The sequence below is a fragment of the Polypterus senegalus genome, chromosome 13, assembly GCF_016835505.1.
Source record: "Polypterus senegalus isolate Bchr_013 chromosome 13, ASM1683550v1, whole genome shotgun sequence".
NCBI lineage: Eukaryota > Metazoa > Chordata > Cladistia > Polypteriformes > Polypteridae > Polypterus > Polypterus senegalus.
Window position 1 is genome coordinate 47719769 of NC_053166.1, and position 20344 is coordinate 47740112.

The 20344-nt window shown below is 35.8% G+C and overlaps 1 protein-coding gene across 2 annotated transcripts in view; it reads left to right on the plus strand.

Moving 5' to 3' along the window:
• Positions 1-20344, plus strand: part of sept8a (septin 8a) — a 78165-nt gene that overhangs the window by 47022 nt on the left and 10799 nt on the right. The window contains exons 8-10 of one of the 2 annotated variants that reach the window (XM_039776270.1): positions 466-598; positions 1468-1658; positions 6603-11225. In XM_039776270.1, the coding sequence (XP_039632204.1) occupies positions 466-598; positions 1468-1658; positions 6603-6606 (328 nt within the window). In that variant the 3' untranslated portion in view covers positions 6607-11225. Of the gene's footprint in view, positions 1-465; positions 599-1467; positions 1659-6602; positions 11226-20344 lie in introns of those variants that run through there. The other variant, XM_039776269.1, reaches the window with a different exon arrangement.

The window sequence follows — 20344 nt, forward strand, 5'->3', positions numbered from 1 at the left end:
GCAAAAATAAAGCAATAATTTAAGTACTGTACTGTTTTAGTTTACAGAGAAAATGATTATTGTGAGAGGTTTTCAGATCTTAAATAGCCATTTGGTGTGGGTTCCACTTGGGGTCTTTCTTTTTTCAGCATATCAGTAGTTCTTAGTTCCTTTGTTTTCAGGACTGTGCTGCTAAGAACCAAGTTTCATTGTCTGTTACTTAGTAATATTCATTTCAGCAAACTGGATAAATTTTCTAATTATAGTAGTGTCTTTTTATGCTATAGCATTGTCGGGACAGTTTTATGGTGGATATTATGTTACTCAAAAAACTTGTTTTGAATCATTTGATTAGTATTGGTTTAAAACTGGGTTTAATTCACATTAATAGTAGCTTGATTAGATTTACAAAATATCTGAAGACCTCATAGAAGAATCTCTCTGAGTCTATGTTAACAGTAACTAGTTTTATCGTTGCCACAAAAGTCTGCAGGAAACGTATGAAGCTAAGAGAAAAGAATTTCTTGGAGACCTACAGCGCAAAGAAGAGGAGATGAGGCAGATGTTTGTCAGCAAGGTCAAAGAAACTGAAACAGAGCTAAAGGAAAAGGAAAGAGAGGTACGTCCTATGATTAAGTTGTACTGAGTACAAGTGGATTTTGATGAAAATGTGGATGACATGTTAGGATGTGACAAAATGCAAAATATTCTTTCAGAACTGTAATTTATTGAAAAGCAATGTAAGGTTTTATCTTGATTTAGAAAAATGAAAAGCAAATTAGCAATAGACAGGTGTATGCACTAGTACATGTGTAGCAAAGCCTGTTTTTATTTATCAAAAGGTATTTTGTTTATTGCAGTGAGACTCAAATTGTTTCTGCTCCCTCTTTAATTTATAATTAAGAAGTTTTTCCTACTGGATTTGGGAGCACAGTGACACAATGTATTCTCTGCCTGGTGGTTTTTCTTTAATTATATTTATTAGCACATGGAGGATCAATTATCCCAGTGAAATAAAAATACTAAGTCAAAAAACAATGTTTTAATTACACAGTTTTAAGTATGCAGTGGGTCAGAGGTCTTTTTGCAAGTGAAATGTATAATATTTGTAAAACATAGGGGCATTGAATGTAAAATACAGTAAGCCATGGAGATGTTAAAAAAAGTATTCATTGATATAATAATAGTAAGGGTGTGATGTGCCCTAAAAGTCTGAGAGATAATTTACCTTTTTGAATTTTAAAGAAGACTCTGTGGCATTGGAGGGAAAAGGTTTATGCAAGCTAATAAACAGTTAATATAGTGTACATGGAGGAGATGTAGCTAATGAAGGCAGAATATGAAGCAAACCTGTAAGCATATGAGAATGCTAAAATGACATCCAAAGGCAGTCTGTGGCTTATTGAACGGTATTCACATTGATGTTTTAAGGAATCTGGTTTATTTAATGCAATTGGACTTTGATCATTATTATTGTTTGGTCCTCAGCTACATGAAAAATTTGAACAATTAAAAAGAATGCATCAAGAAGAGAAGAAGAAAGTAGATGAAAAGCGACAAGGTTTAGAAGAAGAAATGAATGCCTTTAATAGAAGGAAGGTTGCAGCAGAATCTCTACAAGCACAGTCTCTCCAGGCTGCTGCACAACTACCGTTAAAGAAGGATAAAGACAAGAAAAAGTAAGGTTTCACTTTTAATTCATCCTCTGTCTTGTAATTTTGCTTCTAGATCATATTAGTCGAGGACTGGTACTTAACAGCTTTCTGTAAGTCCTCCTAGGCTAGTACTCTTGGCTCTTTTGTATGCTTTCACATACCAGCACAATGTACATCTAAGACATATCGTGTATAGCTTCTCCCACGGTGTAAAAATCAAGTCATTCTATTAGCTTGATCATCCCATGCCATTTATTACAATAGACATAAGTATACTGCTAAAACAAAATTTTATCTCCATCAGATGATAACAGCAGCTTTGAATATGGAGAGGATTATAGAGTAAGTGCTCATGATTTTGTTCTGAAGCTTCTTTTAGTGAGACACCAAAAAAAGGAAAAGTCTGAGGTGACGACATTTGATCTTTGTCTGTTGGTAGTGTAAATGCCCTTGTTAAACATTCCCAATGACTTCTAGAGCTGATTAATAGAATCTTGAACCTTGATGAAGTAAATGCACTATTAACTTAAGATGCCTGATGCAAATCTAGGTGAATTATTCACTTCATAAGTCACACTGAATTATTCCCATATGTTTCTTATATGCTATGTACTTTCTTTATCTTGTGTGACCTGCAAGACCTTAAATGCCTGTGTACACCATAAGTGAGACTGGGCAAAATGGGCCTTAATGGAAATGTGAATATATGTTAGTGGTATTCAGTCACGGGACTGTTTATAAGTGTGTGTTCTACATTAAGTGCTCTCATTCTATTCAGGTCAAGTTGGGCAATATTGAATTTATCTTTTTTGCTATGCTGAGTGCACAATTTTACAGCTTCCTAAAGTGCAAAGCATGCCATTAAATGTGCACTAGTTTCATGTGCAGAGTTATCCATTTTGTCATACTGGAGGCAGATCGGGCAATATTACAAATTTACCAGTTAGGTAAAATGAAAGTATTCAAGTATGATTGAAACCCATATAATTCAACCTAGTAGTTCTGATCATCACCTGTAGCTTTTGTTTTCTTTCATCTGTAGCATTTAGGTGTAATTAATCCTTTTGATGGTTCTGTTGAAGAATTTCACTACAAAAGTTAATATTTCCTTACTTGTTTACACTGGACATTTATACTATATAAGTTGTATGTTTGATCACTTCATAGTACATGGTTTGAAACATTTAACTCTGTTTCTTAAACTTTTTTTTTCTCACTACTCATTCTTGCCTCTCTTATTATTTTCGAGAATTACTGCCAACAGTCATAGTGGAGCAATATAAATTTTCTAAAGCCATGACGACCCATTCTGAGACACTTCGCAAACTATGTGACCTCTTTTCATTAAATAAAGTGGGGTGTCAAGTCATTGTGCAGCCCAAGAACTGTCTACCTATAACCCATAGGTTGAGAAACTATGATTTTGACTAGATTACTAAGGTGCAGACTTGAAAATAATTTTCAAATATGAGTTGGCATTTGTAGTACATTTCAACTAATGTATACTGCTCCAGACAGTCAAGTTATATGACAAACTGAGTTGGTCTGTGAATGGATCTCTAGTTGTGTGTAGTTGAAGTGCTTATCATTGTACAGTGCATGTCAATCATATTACAATACTAATTGTAAATATTAGCAGGAAAAATTATTGTTAATTTACACATATTTTCTAAAAAGTTTAAAATAAAATATTTATCCAAAACATATTTAGATTGTTTTTATATACAAAGATTTACATATAAAGAATATTATTTTAAGAGAGAAAGTTAACAATTATTACCTTTGAATTTACAGTCATGTGAAAAATTAAGCATCTCCCATAAATGTTTTTTTTTTCTTTTTCAATATATGTGGAAATATCAAGATTTGATCTTCATTTAAACCATATCTATAGATAAAGGTGACATAATTAGGGATAAAACAAACAATACAAATCTGACATTGCTGTATTCTTTTCAGTGAAAAATGCACAGATATGTCATTTCTGTCTGTGAAACACGTAAGTACACCCTTGGCTCTAATAGCTGGTATTATCCACTTTGCCAGAAACCACCTTAGGTTTGCATTTCCTATGACTGTTTTTCCCACTCCTCCATGAGAATGAGAATTCTTCCAACTGTGCGATGTTTGAGAGGGGTGTCTTATGTGCACAGCCCATTTCAGATCCAACCCTGCATCTCAATGGGATTTAAATCCCTTCATTTCTTTCTTTTCTGACATTCCTTGGTGCATTTAGTGGTATGCTTAGGGTGCTGGTCATGTTATAAGGTCCACTATTTTATAGTTGAGGTTCAATCTTCAGACAGTCTCACATTATACTCCAGCACCCCTCTGGTACAAAATTCATAAGCTGCCAAGACCCTTATGCATCCTCAAACTATAACATTTCCACCACCATGCTTCATACAGGCGCTATATAAATAAAATGTCATTATTATTATTATTATTATTATTATAGTTTGTATCAGGTTCTTCTGTTCAAATGCTGTCTTTGGTTTTTGCAAACATGGTTTCTGGTACTGTGGCCAGTAGAACACAGTTAATCTGGACAGCAAAGGTTAACCTGAACCAGAGTTTCTATCATGGGTAAAATGCTACCTATCAAAGAATAAATATTCAAAGAACTGTTTTCAAATTGTTTGCTTGAGTTCTTTTCAATGGAGGGTATGAGCCACAGAAGAAAAGCTTAAAAAAGTACCAAATACGACCATATTTCAAGCAAGGACAGTTGTCGAGTATTGATCTGCACCTTCCGTGTTTCCAACAATGTAGTTCTAGTTGGTGCAGATTCTTTCTAATGGTAAACTCATCAACAGTGACAAGAGCTATATGTAGGTTCCTTGATAAATTTTTGGGTTCTTAGAGACTTCTTTCAGCATCTTGTGTTCTGCTCTCAAGCTGAATTTGCTGGGGCAGCCTGGTCTGAAAATGATGGCTGATGTTTGAAATGTTCTCCACTTGTAGATGATATTCTGGACAGTGGAATCGGTTTACCACAGACCAATTCTGCCAAGATCCTCTCTAATGATTTTCTAATCATTTGCACCTGATTTGGTGCACCTGATTCTAATTTTAGGTATTTGAGATAGTGGTAAGTGTAGGGTGTACTTACATTTTCCACATGCAAATTTTTCATTTATTTTATGTTTATTTTAATTATACAAGGAAAAAAACAGGACTCTTGACCAATAAATGAAGGGAAGAGGCATATCGTAAATTCAAAAGGTTTAAAGGTCAATCGTCCATCACTATGTGCCTGTCCGCCCACTAAGGTCCTTAGATTCTGGCAATCTTTTTGTACCCAACACTAAATCTACACTCCATGGGTGACAGGGCCTTCAGCTGTATAGCGCCCAGACTCTCGATTGACCTATAGAAATTAATTAGATGAGCTGACTCCATGAATTCTTTTAAAAAACAACTCAAAACTCATCTGTTCAGGATGGCTTCTATCTGACTTTATTACCCTTCTTTCAGTTTACCTCTATGTCAAGATGCTCATGTAACCGGTATGTGTGTGCTAGACCATCAATTACGATGTCTGTTAGGCTTTTTTTTCTCTGAATTTACTATCTTACTCTTATTTATTTATCTGGTTTAGTACAATGCTATATACTGTATACCCTGCCGTTCTTTCTTAAACTCTGAAGTGCCTTGAGCATGGGAAAGATGCTATATAAATAAAATGTAGTAGTCTTATTATTATTAATTCAAAGGCTTGATCTGTAGCAATATTTTAGCAGAAATTACATGCGTTTGTGTGACTGGATAACTAACATATGGATTGTGTGACATGAGTAACGTGAGACATTTTTTTCCAGCAATGGACATTTTTGATATTGTTGGCTGTTATACAGAGTTGTCACCATATGCGCCTGTTATATTAAACTTTTTTTGTTTGTGTTCTCCATTTACTGAGGTTGGAAGTTTTTCTCGATCACTACAAAACACTTTGAACCAGTAACACATAAAAATATAATTTGTGGATGGGAGTAAAGTATTACTTAAATAACATGTTGTGGTTATATAAACTTATTGCTGTATGTAAACAGATTTTACATTTTTTTGTCCTTTCTGTTGGAGGCTATATTTTTGTGGCCATATGTGACTAACATATTTCCTCAATTTTCCCAGAATTGCTCATTTTGTTAACTGAGCTCCACAGTGCTATATGCTTTTAATAATATACACATGCAGCTTGTTTAAAATAGTAGTAGTGTCTCTTAATATTTTGCAGACTGTGTCCATGTGTAACCTCTTCAGAATGCCAGTCTTTTATCCTTGACCTGCCTGTCTGAATCATTCTTCTTTTCTTTTTTTTTTGTTCATTTAAGTTTTTGATTTGTAAATACTGTTCCTGTTACTTTTTCTGTTTTTACATTTTTATTAAAAATTATGAAATTTTAAATGTGCATTTACCTATACATTTTATTTTTTGTTTACATTTCATTATTTAAACAAGTATTTGATAAAAACATACTGTATATTAGATTTTATTGGTAATTATCAAGAAATACTTCATGTAAATCCATAAATCAGTTTCCTCAGCTTTTTAAATTTGTGAGAGTCCGAATACCCAAAAAAATCTAAACTAAATGATTTATGAAATTCCATATAGATTTTACGCTGACATTCTTTAAAACATTTTTAAACTAAATAAAGAATTTTAGTCAAAGTAGAATTCTGAGTATAATTTTAAAATGAATTGAGACTTCTTGTAACCTTTATATAAATTTTGGTATTTGGAATAGCTATGGTTTCTTCACCTATCATTTGTCGTTTTGTTGAGTTTGTTTTATAAAATTAGAACTTAAAAATGAATGAACTTCTTGTAGTCTCATATAAACCTCAGTAATTGACATAATTGTTTTTGCCACTTGTCATTTTTCATTTTCTTAAAGTTGTTTGTTTGAATTCATATTTTATTTTACATTTTAATTTTTCATGTTCTGATTTTGTTTTTTTCAGTTAAAGTTACAGAAAAGCAGGTCAAGAATGGACTGTTCCTTCACCATGAATTCTAAATGAAATATCGTCCCAATTTTTTTTTTTTTTTTATGTTGTAAATGAACCAAAGGAAATACTGGAAGGAAAGGAGAGCTAATACATGCTTGCAGAAGGAGGTTCTTGGCACATGATGTAATACTTTGAGCTGCCCTGACTGCTTTAACAGTGAACAGATTACATGTATGGGGAGTTCTCGGGTGTGTTATCCCCCACTGTTACACATCCTACCCCACTGGACTATTTGTAGGTTCTGATAAAGACATCAAAGTAACATAAATAGTAATATATTGCCAAAGTATAACTTTTACTACTATAATGCTGGATGTAAACCTATTTGACTGCACTTCAGTGTAAACTTTGTCCTAATTTCTAAATTGTCTTATTGAAAGAAACGTGAAGAAGGCTGGGTAAAGTTGAAGACTCTGCACCTAATACCTGTTTTGTAAAGGGTAACAGTTCACCTCAGCCCTTTGTCAACAGGTGATTGGTGCTGATACCATAAGACTCCATACAGGTACGTAACTGGTATGTATTCAGGAGTAACCTTTCCTCTTGAGGAATCAATTCAAACCAGCAAAGGTCTGAAAACACAAAATGATGCACTGTTGAAAATTTGTTGGTAGTGCAAAGTCCTACATGAAATTTTTGAATTCTAGTTGGCTTCACAATGCTATTTGTCAGACACAACTTTTTTCAGAGCGTTCTTTCAAGTACACAGTCCCATATACGCATTTTACACTTATGATATTTAATACTTACATTCCAAATAACTCAGTAACCAGTTAACTGCAGAAGTGTAATTGAAGCATTGGTCTCTGTATGAGAATAATAAGGCTATTATGCAAGATTATTTACATCTTTAATTGTAAATATTTAGTCATAAGAATGTTCTTTCAGGCAGCTAATCTAAACTATTGCTTTCCAACAAAGTGTTTAGACAACTGGCCCTTGCACATTTCTGGATTCCAAATATTTTTTATTATCATAGTGTGGCTACCACGATTGAGTCATACAAAATGGTAGATGCCTGAAGGGTATCATTTTTTTTTAGTGCTAGCAAATTTACACAAGTATATGTGGAATCGTTGCTTAACTGTGAATGGAAACATTTATACACAATGTTCATAATATCACTAATTAAATACGCTACAATATTTAGGATGGGGTTTGTAGTTTTATATTTCAGTATTCAAATATAAACATACAAAGGTACTTTAAAGAAGAAGAACATTTATGGATCATGCCTAATAGAACATTACATTAAGACAGTTGATTGTGATTCTGTTTTTAAAGTTTGAAAATAATAAACAAGTCAGCAAATAGTGCTTATTTAAAACTGAGCCTTGACCATACCAGAGCATAAATGTAAATATTAGTATCATCTACAGATGTTTCGGAGCTTGTGTAACTGATTTTAGAATACAAAGCTATAAGTGTTATCACAAAAAAATATCAGTAAAGAAATTTATAAGTTTGTACAAAGTTAAGCAAACATTTTTTACATGAAATACAGATCAATCATGTACTTTGATAAACACCCTGAAAAACTCTAAAGTGTTGGACTTAATCCTGTCAAGTGAGCAATAAGTGAAATTCTGCATTTTGCAGACAGAATTATTTCTCAGGTGATTGTTGATTTATTCAAAACCTAAACCCCAAAAGTTATGGAATCCATTCCTGAATACTCCCCTTTGTTGCTGTTCTCCATTTTAGTATCTCCTTTATTCTTCCCTTATTTTCAACAGTTTATGAAATGGCTTACAGACAAATGCTTAGTCGACACAAAAACTGTTGTTTGTCTTCCTAGTATCCTCATAGCAAACATATTGTTGTCTTTGATGTTTCTCTAAGGGTATGATGACAAGATCAATGGTGGCAGCTACATATTTTAGTTGGAAATGTGCTGCAACCCTAATATTTTGGTCATTTTTCAGTATGCTGTTTTAATGGAGAAATTAACTTTATTTCAAATCTTTACAATGGATGATTATGCCTAATGCCATACAGACAAGCTTAAAAGGCCCTTCTTTATCAATGTTAGAAAAAAAGGTTGAAAAGAAGAAAAACCCAGAGTTAAGGTCCTGCTTACATAAAAGGTAACTTAATAAAACATAAAACGGCTAAAAAGTGTATTCAGTCTTTTATACAACGGTCAGAATATAAAATAATTAATCCTCCTAATCAAGTTTCTGTTTTGGAGTTATTGATAAAACATACAGTTGACATCTGGGAAATATTAGTGTTGTAACTGCAAACTTTGAATGAATGAAAAATTGGAAAGAATTGCATAATTTTAACCAGGGACTTCAGTTATTTACACATTTGATTTTATTTTTGATTGGATTGCTAGTTATTGAAAGGAAAATTTCAGTGTGGCCACAAGGTCCTGGGGGAAACTCTTTATATATAAAAAAAAAAATTAGAAAGGGCATTCTAAAAAAATCAATATGTGCATGTGTGTGCTTGTGTGTGTGTGTGTGTGTGTGTATGTAAGGGTCTGTGTGTGTTTATACAGTATATCCAGTGTACCAAATATATATGCTCCGTACAAATTGGTGTAGTCTGTTCAAAAAAAGTTCCTGCCAAATGAATATTCAAGACCCTGCAGGACTTGACTCATCTTCAGGTCACATCCATATGGAACCATGACATGCAAAGCAGTGAAAGTTTTGCAAACCTTGTCTGACTGACAGTGTTGTTGTTTGTGTGTGTGTGTGTGTGTATGTTTAAGCAAATACATGCATTCAAATGGCCATAAAAGGCTGTCATTGACTTATGTTTTCTGAAATGCATCATTCGCTTGTTACTTGGATATTTACAGATTTATTTTAAGTTTTATTTTAATTTATATATGGTAAGATAAACTGAAATACAGGAACTTATGTAAACCTCTTTGTTGTGCTACAATTGTTTTGATTCTACAAGTTCAGACTTTGGTAATTTATCTCTATTTTAGTATCAATCACTCTAATATGTTATTGTACAAAATATCATTCAGTCAAACATTATGGAATACAGCTGTGAACAACACCATAGTCTTACCTCTGTGCCACCCTAAATAAAACAACGGCTGTTAGGATATTGTTTAAGCTGGCCATTGAAGGAAAGGCAGTTTGTCCCATCAAATTTACTTTTTTGGTTAAAAGGCCATGCTTGGAGAAAGTGGTGCACCAAATGTGTCTTTGTTAACAGGAGGAAGATTATCATTCTTTCTCTCTGTCACATTATATATTTGTATGCACAAACACAGTATTGTATTTATATACTCTGGAACTTGTATCTATGTACACACAATAGTATATTTATTATGTGAGCGATATTCTGCAATAACTGAGCGATATGCACTTATAATTGCATTAAAGACACGTTTTATACCAGATTCTCCTAAAGAAGTCTATTGTACATGTATAAACTATTTTTGCATCCTGTTCCATTAGATATTTTTATAAAGAGATTATATAGGATGATGATGTATGGTTGTGAATGTGTATTCCCATGACCTCATTATTATACGGTCCACATTTGCCTTATTACCACTTCCTTACTCATTATTCATGCATTTGAAAACTAAGAAAAATGATGTTTGATAGGACGTAGCAATACCAAATTGCATACATTATTGCTGGATGTTTATTCCGTGGTATCGTATTTACTAAGCACTTACTATAAAAAAACAATTGTCTGTTATTTGTCACGTGCATAGTTAGATCCATTTTCAATTTCTCCCAGCTCACTGTATGTCTCACAGCTGCACAACAGATTACATGATCTGCACTAACTCTAGCGACACTTGCCTTTACATTTCCCATTTTGTACCTTTGGGACTTTACATATCTAGAAGAAACCTGCCTCTTCTGGTCCTTCAGTTTTTTCTCTCTTGATTGTTATCTAGGTAGTTTGTGTGCAGAATGTGTGCCATGTTTATAAATTCCATCTGTTAAGACACATGGCTGCACCATGGTGCCTTTTACAGGAGCAATTGAAACATAAAATAATGTTTAGATTATACAACCAACATACATTTCAAAAACCATATCATTACCACGTGTAACATTATCACCATCTTGAGGTTAACATCATAATCCTCTTACAGTTAAAGTTCTGTTAGGAGGATGGTTGTCTGCTTCCTAGCAGAGTTGTTTAGAAAAGCAACACACTTCATTCCCTTCCAGTCCATACCAAAGACCCAAAAAATGAGTTTGTTAATATTTTGGGGACATGAAATTGCTTCATATTTTAAAACTGTTTTTTGAAGTGGCCATAATTGACTGTATTCCCCTCTCTCTTTCTTAACATGGTTAAACAAAGACAGGGATGCCAGCCTATGGCAATATACACACCCACACAGTGTGGTCTGTAAATATATATGCATGCTTCATATTTGTACATCACTTCTGAATAGTCATTACTTGTATCAATTGTTTTCTTTTTTAAACTTGTTAACTTGTACTTGTTTTCCTATTACAGTATATCCTTTTTGATTTTTGTAAAAACAAAGCATTCTTACATAAATCTTGTTTACCGTAAAAGACCACCGTGATGTACAATTGGAATAAACTATACTTATTTTGTATTAATAAATCATTAATCTTAATGTTTATTTTTAAAATGGTTAAGTAGAGTGTAAATTAATGTCCGAGTCTGAAAAATGACTTTGGTATTCAGAAAAAAAAATGTGCTGCTGTTGTGATTGAGAATGCTGTCTTAGCTCTGGAGGGCTGCAGTGGATGTAGACACCCTATTTCATGGCTAAATTGAAAGTACTCATTAGAATGAAAGATTTTCACAAACACAGCAGGGACACTTTTGTAAAGTGAAAGTGATAAGTACTTTTCTATTTGCAAAGTACAACTCATAATTGCGGGGGGGTTACTTGTGCAATTAATTATTCTTTGCTTTATATTTGTTTAGCTCAGTTTGCAAACATCTTCACTTTATCTTTAAAGAGTCTTTTGATCAAGGTCAAAAATCCAAATTAAATCCACTGCGACTAAATGTTGTATAACAATATGTGGGGACTTCCAACTAACTGAATTTTTATAGGCACTGTATCAGTGTGTACAAGTAATTTTTATTTCTGCTCCGATTACTTTGATGCTTAAAAAGCATGTTCTTGCAGGTTTATTTCTGTTTTTAGCTAAACAGTCAAGAAACAAGGTTCATATTTATGTAATAACTTAGCATGTAGTATGTACTCATGAAGCAAATAAAACTAGCTGACATTATGCCTCAGTTACCAACATAGTTATTTCTCATTGTTGTAGTCGTATTTGAAAACACATTTAAAATTTCCAGGTGTTTTAGTGGTAAAATTTAGAGTTAAAAACAAAATGTAAAAAGTGTTTGACTTTCCCACTGTGTATAACATCAGTGTGAATTTCAGTAGTTTTGATGCGAGGTCAAGTTTGCCGCTGCACAGAATTCCTGCCAACATTTACTAGACTGGAATGCACAGCAACTAAAGAGGGCCTCGCGCTAACATTTGAGGACATTTTAGTAAAAAGGAAAGGCAGCACGTGGAGTGGGGTTGCAGAAACGCCACTTATGCCTGGCATAACACTACAATTTTTAAGACCGATTGGCAGGTGTTGACTGATTTTCTTAGTCTGCCCAAAGTTCATCCTTATTGGCCATCGTTTCCCAATGTATGAAATTTGTGGTGCTCATATGGGCCTTCTCGTACGATCGGAAAAAGTTCTGCCATGGCAGAAATTTCAGTTTCAATATCTTGTAATATGAAGTCTAGTGAGCTTTAAAAATCCATTGTGCATCGATCACGATATATATTGTACATTGGGTATTGCCACCGTAATACTCATATTTAAATTTTGATGCAAAAAATCAAAACATCCTACACACATACAACGAAATGGGCAGTGATAAAAGCATCTTGGGAAAACTTTACCGGAAGAACCCTAAATAAACGCGCACCTGATTCTTTCCACTTGTCCAATTCTGTCCTTTTCTGTGTACTTTCAGAACACAGTATGGAGTCACAAATGCAGCTCTTTGTTCGTATTTTGAGAACATTGTGGTCATAATGTGTTTTGTTTATTTCGGAAAGGGTAAAACTTCATTGAGCACATGTACACATATAGTCAGAGCACCAGATCGAACGTGTTCGCACAGTTTGAGCACACTTACGACTGGCGACTTTGCTGTGCAGTGCGTGTTATCGCCTGCTCGTGATTTCTAAAAATTGCAGTGTTTGTCCAGTATTGGCGAGCCTCGGATTGGACCCTGGGCTTGAATCTGCTCACTAAAAGATTTGGGAACAGTGTGTCTTACTGGTTGCTTCTGAACCTGAGCGAGCCCATGTCACTCATGAAGACCTAAGCCTCATGGTGTAATCGGCGTAGAAGCCAACTGTCTTTTTTTTTGGGTCCACTCCCCTGCACTTGGCGTAAAGAGGCTTATATAAATCCTCCGTCTCCTGCATTCCCGGGCAGTTAAAACATGCACCATTACCATGTACAGAGTAATAGGTAACTTTGAAATGCGCATGCGCTCTGACTCTCGGAAGCTCACTTTCAGAAATGCGTTCTGCGAAATTTGAAACACAGTTTTTAAAGTCCATATATAAACAAGGAACTGGATGTAGCTGTTAATATAAATTAAACAACAATGACATTTCGTGCTTTATTGGACAACAGTGCAGCGTGCTGAAACATTTAGCACCACGTAAACCCTGGAGCAATTTAAAAGAGAACAGATGTAACAGTGCGAATGAATGAGTTCATGGCTACAAGCGTCGTCGGGAAAGTACATTTCACTCCATCGCCAGTTTGAGCTATTTCCGACGCGAAGTAAGTTTCCTCTTAGGCCGGGTTTATACTTCATGCGACGCGAAACATGCTGCAGTGGACGCCCCTGCTACGCAAGCGTTTTACAGTGGTGGGACCAAACGCACGAAATCTGTGCATTTTGGGCGGAGCTAAATGATACCCCACCCTCCAAGGCCGTCCCCGCCCATGTCCAGGTTAGACCTTGCCCCATTACACAGTGGGCTATGTAGTGTTTCCATGTCTGCTGCTTTCTTGCCCAGTTGCTTTTTTGGGCCAGATTTTTTTTAAACAATGTGGTATTTTGGGCGGTTTTTCAACTTCCCTCACCTCATTTTACGTTTTTCATCGATCTGGCAGACCTTCCCCCTGCTATTCGCACTTGTAGATGTTCTTCATCGTTGTAAAATGTCCAGGGCAGACAAACCTCCCCCATTGTGTGATGGTATACTGTATACCGAATCTAACACTAAAATATCTCTGTGGAGGCCATCCTTCCCACCCCCAGGGTTTACTGGTAGGTACCTAACTCTCTCACTCTTACATCACCCCGTGCTTTCCATGTGTCCTTTTGTGTATTTCAGGCAATGGACTATTCTTTTGGGCAAATTTACTATTTTTAAGTTGGCCTTAAGCAATAAATTTAAAGGGACCTGGCAACCATGGCTGTGAGGGGTACTTGACATAATAACATAATAATACTACATTTTATTTATATAGCACCTTTTCCATTCTCAAGGCGCTTAGCATTTCTCTCCTAGTGATTATTACAAATGAGATCAATGAGCTATGGTAAACTTAAACTTTGTTAATGGCAAAAGCTGAACGAAGACCATTAAGTTTCCTTGCTACAACAGTTCTATCCTTTCATAATGTACTGTACAAAGAGAATGGAGTGTTTAGCAAGTACTGTAAATAGGTAAATCCTGTTGGACCACTTTAATTTTCAAATGTTTCTTAAAAAGTTAACAAATCCATGATCCTCACCTAACTTGAGTTTACTTGTCAAATTGCCTGCCATATTTAATGTCCTTCATAACGGTGAAGTAGGTTGCTTGTTTTTAGTAACTTATCTGCTCAGCTCAATGATAACTGTAGCAAGAGACCATGTTTTCCCTGATATGTATTGGTTTGTGCCATAAACACTGAAGTGGAGCCAGAAAAAGGAGCAAACGGTATTTTGATTGATGTTTTGCCTGACCCAGTTTGTGTGCTCTACTGAAAATCACTGGTGAACATGACATACTGCTACAAGTACTCCTCAGGATGGGGCAAACAACTATGTTTTACAGACAATGAAAAGGATTAATTGATATTAATTTTCACGTTTTTGTGGCTAAAGTGCAGTTAAACTGCAATGCTGGGGCACTTGTCAGATATACTGGCTAGCTAGATACATCCACAGCACAGGATGAACTGATAAAGGTTAAATCACATTGGACAACTTTATTTGTACATATGTCAATAAGCTTTAGCTAATGTTTACAACTTTGCAGCAAGACAGAGGTCTGCACGCAGTCTTACATTTTTATCTATCTTTTGTCCCTCTCAGCACAGCTATATGGGGGGAAAAAAATTGGGAGTGGTCTCCCCTAGCCTTTCTCGTATACTGAGATATGGGGATGGATATTTGAGGAGTAAACCACAAGACAATGATTATATTATGTACATTAAAGAACCATCAACAACAAATCAAATTAATAAAGAACAAATAATATAAAAGTAAAGTTGAATAAATTGGACTGAATAAAAGGTAAAGAACCATGTCCGGTTAATGGAAATAGCCCAAAAGTTGACAGAAATCTATGTTTTTTTGTACCTAATATGTATGCAAAATGTGGTAGACCTAAGTGAAATTGTACTCAAGTTATTGTGTTTACACACACAGACATAATTCCAAAAATGGTGTGTTCGGAATCAGGGAGTTGCCCCCGCACATAAAACACTCTTTGAGAGGCAGCCCCAAATGTCAATATGCTCTGTCTCTGCAAACCGAATTGTTAAAACAATTTACTTTGAATTTAAATTTAGTTTATGTTACATGTTTTTTACTTGCTGTCATATATTTTCTAAAAACCACAAACCATGCACCTCGCATAGTATTTTTTTTTTTTACATACGGAGCTCGTTCTAACCCATACACATAGAATTACTAGATTCTAGATAAACCAGCAGCTTCGTACGTCAACATCGCCGCCATATTGCGAGTGGCACTGCTGTGGAGTGAAGTAATGGATAAAGATGCCTCACGCATGTGCTGCTTGGGATTGTACAAACCGCTGTACGCTCCAAACCAGATCCTGGGGGATTACATTTCATAGGTAAGGATGAACAATTGTTTTGGTTATATTTGGCTATTAGAAAATTTCATTTTATAATCTTAACTTTAGCTAAGCCAGGCTATGCTAGCAAAGTTATGCATTTATGTGCTCAAGTGAACCTCCAAATAACGTTTTGGCTAAACGTATTTAGTCACTAACTATGTAGATTGTTGTTGGCTGTTAACATTTCTCGAACTTTGAAGGCTTCAAAAAAGAAATCCACCTCAGGAAGCAGTGGGAGGTAGCCCTTACACGGGATTTTGAGAAAGCTGTCCTGTGATGTGTGCTGTGCTAGTTTGGTAACAGATGCTCTACCGGCATCATATGATCAAAGCTACCACTCGCTCACATTAATAAACAAAGGAGGTTTGATGATTCCTTCTGAGGGTACAGTCAAGGTGATCAAAGTAGCTGAGCGTGTTACCCGACAGTCGACATTAGGGCAAGCTGTCAGTGTATCTTTGATCGATCAGTTTGTTCGGGCTGAGATTGGTTCAGATGATGTATTTTTTTTCAAGGAGCACACTGAGGAAACACAGTTTGAAGTTGACAACCATCATTTTATATTCATGTCTTTAGTTGTGTCTGCCTTCCACAAAATCATCCCATATACAGTAAGTAACATTTCTCGGACTGCCTTCTTCCATCTCCGAAACATTTCTAGACTTTGTCCTGTTTTTGCACAACACAGTACTGAAGTATTGTTTAATGCCCGAGTCACATCACGTATAGATTACTGTAAAGCTATTCTATCTGACATCCCACAAAAACCTGTCCATGACTTACAACTTCTTCAAAATTCTGCTGCCAGGATAATAACCTGCTGTTCTAAATCCACTGAACATATTACACCTACTCTCTCTCAACTTCACTGGCTCCCTGTTAACTACAGAATACAAAACAAAATACTTCTCTTAACATTTAAAGTTCCTCCCTACCTCACTGATCTCCTACAGACTGACACTCGTCTCGCTCACTCAGATCCTCATCTGCAGCTCGACTTTCTCTACCACATATAAGACTTAGTGCTATGGGAGCTCAAGCGTCTCTCACAGCGCTCTTCAACTCTGGAATTCTCTTCCCTCTCATATTCGTCAGCTCAATTCAATAACACATTTTAAAACTGCAATCAAAACTCATTTTTTCAAACTGGCATACCAATTGTGAATTTTGCACTGTTACTGCCAATTATCTTTGTTTGTTTGCTAATGATTGCTTTTTGATATATCATTCTCTTGTTTTCATTTTACTAATTTTGCTTAATTTTATTGTAAGGTGACCTTGAATGCTAATAAAGGCACCTATTAAATAAAATATTATTATTATTGTTATTAATTATTGAGACAAAAACTTGACCAATGTCTGAAAGTCAAAATAGTAAGACTGCAGCTGGCAGTCTGGTCTTTCTTTTAACAGTGAAATGATAAACTCAATGACAAAAATAAACAATTTTATTGTATACAAGTTGGCTTACTAATTTCTGAAAACATTTCACACATTCCTCTCTCAATCTCTCTCTCTCTCACACACATGCACACACACAATGCGGTTACTTAAATATATAAAGGATAGGATCTAAAATCCTTGAAACAGAACTGTCTTACGTAGTTTTTTCCATGTGTTGCCATTCTGTAATTTTAGAGTATTCAGTCTGGCAATATGGTGCAGCCTTAGTTTGTGGATGACAGACACAACTAAAGACATGAGCATAAAATGATGGTTGTCAACTTCAAACTGTATTTCCTCAATGTGCTCCTTGAGAAAAAAACACATCAGCTGAACCAATCTCTGCCCGAACAAACTGATTGATCAAAGATACACTGGCAGCTTGCCCTAATGTCAACTGTCGGATGACATGCTCAACTATTTTGTCCACCTTGACTGGACCCTCAGAAGGGATCATCAATCCTCCTTTTTATTTTAATGTCAGCAAGTGGTAGCTTTGATCATGTGATGCCGGTACAGCATCTGTTACCAAACTAGCACGACACACATCACAGGACAGCTTTCTCAAAATCTGTTGAATGACAAACCCTGAAATGTAAACAGCAGCATTTTCCACAAGGCCACCAAAGCGGGTTGGTAAGTAGCTATGGTCACACACAATTGCAAGGATATTTGCAAAAGGGGATGGTAGCTCTTCTGCTGCTGCTGGTGTAGAGGACATCTCAACAGCAGACAGGGAGACAGTCTCATCCTGTGCTGCCATGTTTCCAGATGTGCTGGGGGAGTAGCCACACCAAACCATGAGACGACGGAAAATTGCCTGCAACTGACAGTTTGAAGGGATGTTATTCCAGCCCCCTAAAACACACATGCACCACTTTTACAGATCTTTACTCTCTTTCAGTTGAATTTCTTGAGAAAGAAAAAAAACCTGCACTGGTAGTAAGAGTTTGGGTTCATAAATTGTACAAAGTGATAGATTTACATGCTTGTCTGTCTGTCCCCAAAAAATAGATCAATCACAGCTGTCAGTCTGAGGATATTATAAAGACAATGCAATTACCATGGTAACACAGCACAGAATGCATAGATTTGCTAGCTTAGCCTGGCGTAGCTAAAGTTAAGATTATAAAACGAAATTTTGTAATAGCCAAATATAACCAAAAAAATTGTTCATCCTTACCTATGAAATGTAATCCCCCGGGATCTGGTTTGGAGCGTACAGCGGGTTGTACAATCCCAAGCAGCACATGCGTGAGGCATCTTTATCCATTACTTCACTCCACAGCAGTGCCACTCGCAATATGGCGGCGACGTTGACGTACGATGCTGCTGGTTTATCTAGAATCTAGTAATTCTGTCTATGCGTCTACCTATGTATGTCTATGGTTTTAGCCAACCGTGCTTCGCTGAGAGCGTGCGCGTCCCTCTGTCCTTCTCTGGCCCTCTCCCGCCCGTCAGAGAACGAAACGCAAGCGGCTGTTCTTGAGCCGTACAAGGAGAAAAATACGCTACTCAATGGTGTGACTTTTTTTTTTTTTTCGTGTTCCGCCTTTTATCACGCTTTCTAGTTTGCTTAATGTTGAATTCGCATTAAGTTTATTTGGCGTATTTTGAGGCTTTAGTATTTATATTTTAAAACATGCATGAAACAAGTTACAAATGTCAGCTGCAAACACGCAGGCGACTTCGGCCTCGGAAATCCAGACTCGGCGGAATAGTTACGCTTGAGTTAGCCAGGTCTTAAAATCGAAGCTTGATTTAGGTTTTTCATGAACACACAGTTCTTCTGTTAACTCAAGACTAATATAGGCAATCCTCGATTACGTCAATGATATTTATATTGAAACTTCCTTGAGAAATGATCGTCAAGAATATCTAAAGTCACAGAGGAGTGAGAGGCGTTCATTTGCAGCGGAACACGAGGTAATATTTGAATTGTATGAATATTACAAATCTGTAATAATACAAACAAAAAATGCATCCGCCATGAAGGAAGTAAGAGAGGTTGCATGGCAGCCAACACCAGACAGATTAAATGTGCAAGCGCATTACGATTCTGAATCAATTTATTGCATCATTAAAATGGCATTTTTGGAAATGTTATTGGCATTAAATTTGAATTGCTAGTTTAATTGTAACCTTATTAGTTTGTAATTAAATACGTAATGCATTTGCCTACATTGTGTATTTAGTAGCACCCTGAGTGGTGTTGCGCACACTTAAGACAAAATTTAAATAGAAACACAAACTTATAAGTGGTAAGTGCAAAACATGAAAGTTTAACTACAATATTTTTATACAGATACGAACAATGATTTGCTTTTAGCAACCAAGAAGAAAGCTGCAGCTTTATCCACTGGTAGGGTACCACCAGTTTCAGGCCTCACTCCTGCTGCAGAGTTTGCTCTTAACCAAAATGACTTGCCTCTCAGTACAACTGCACTTAGGCAAGTGTTGTTTAAAAAGGACCTCTATGCTCATTGATGCTGTAGAGTGATTTGCAGTTTACATAGTCCATTCCGACTGGGCCAGGTGCAGATGTTATTCACACCAGTACAGTTTCTTGCGCTTTAGGTATTTTGGGAAGCATAAAAAAATAATCTAGTGCCATTAATAAAAAAAAAAAAAAAAAAACTTTTTCCTAAGGATAACTTTAATTTGTGTAATTTTACTAATGAGCAACTTCAGAATATACCTCCTTAATTGCATGTATATCTTGAAAGCCACAAAACACCATAAAATATTAAGGAACTGCTTTACCACAAGGCCTACTCTGCAAACCTTCCAGCAAAGAAATGCGCAATGGTCACATGTTTCCTGCAGCAAGTTGACTTGGCAATGCATGGCTTCAACCAGCTTTGAATATTGTCGTGTTTTTTTTTTGCAAGCCTTTTATGTTTTGTATTTTATCAGTCTTGGTACTGGTGGTGTAAAAGTCCAGTGTGCAGTCCAAGCTCCCTCATACATTTTAAGGAATGGGCATGCCTTTGATGACCTTGAAGTGTCATTGAGAGCAAGCTGACTTTTTGTGCATTGAGTTTAACCACAAACATCTGCATGCAATTCTTCAGAACAAATACCAGGCTATAATTAGCAATTTTTGTAATAAGCATTTCTAGTTTACTGGCAGATAGTCAGTTACAAAATAGTC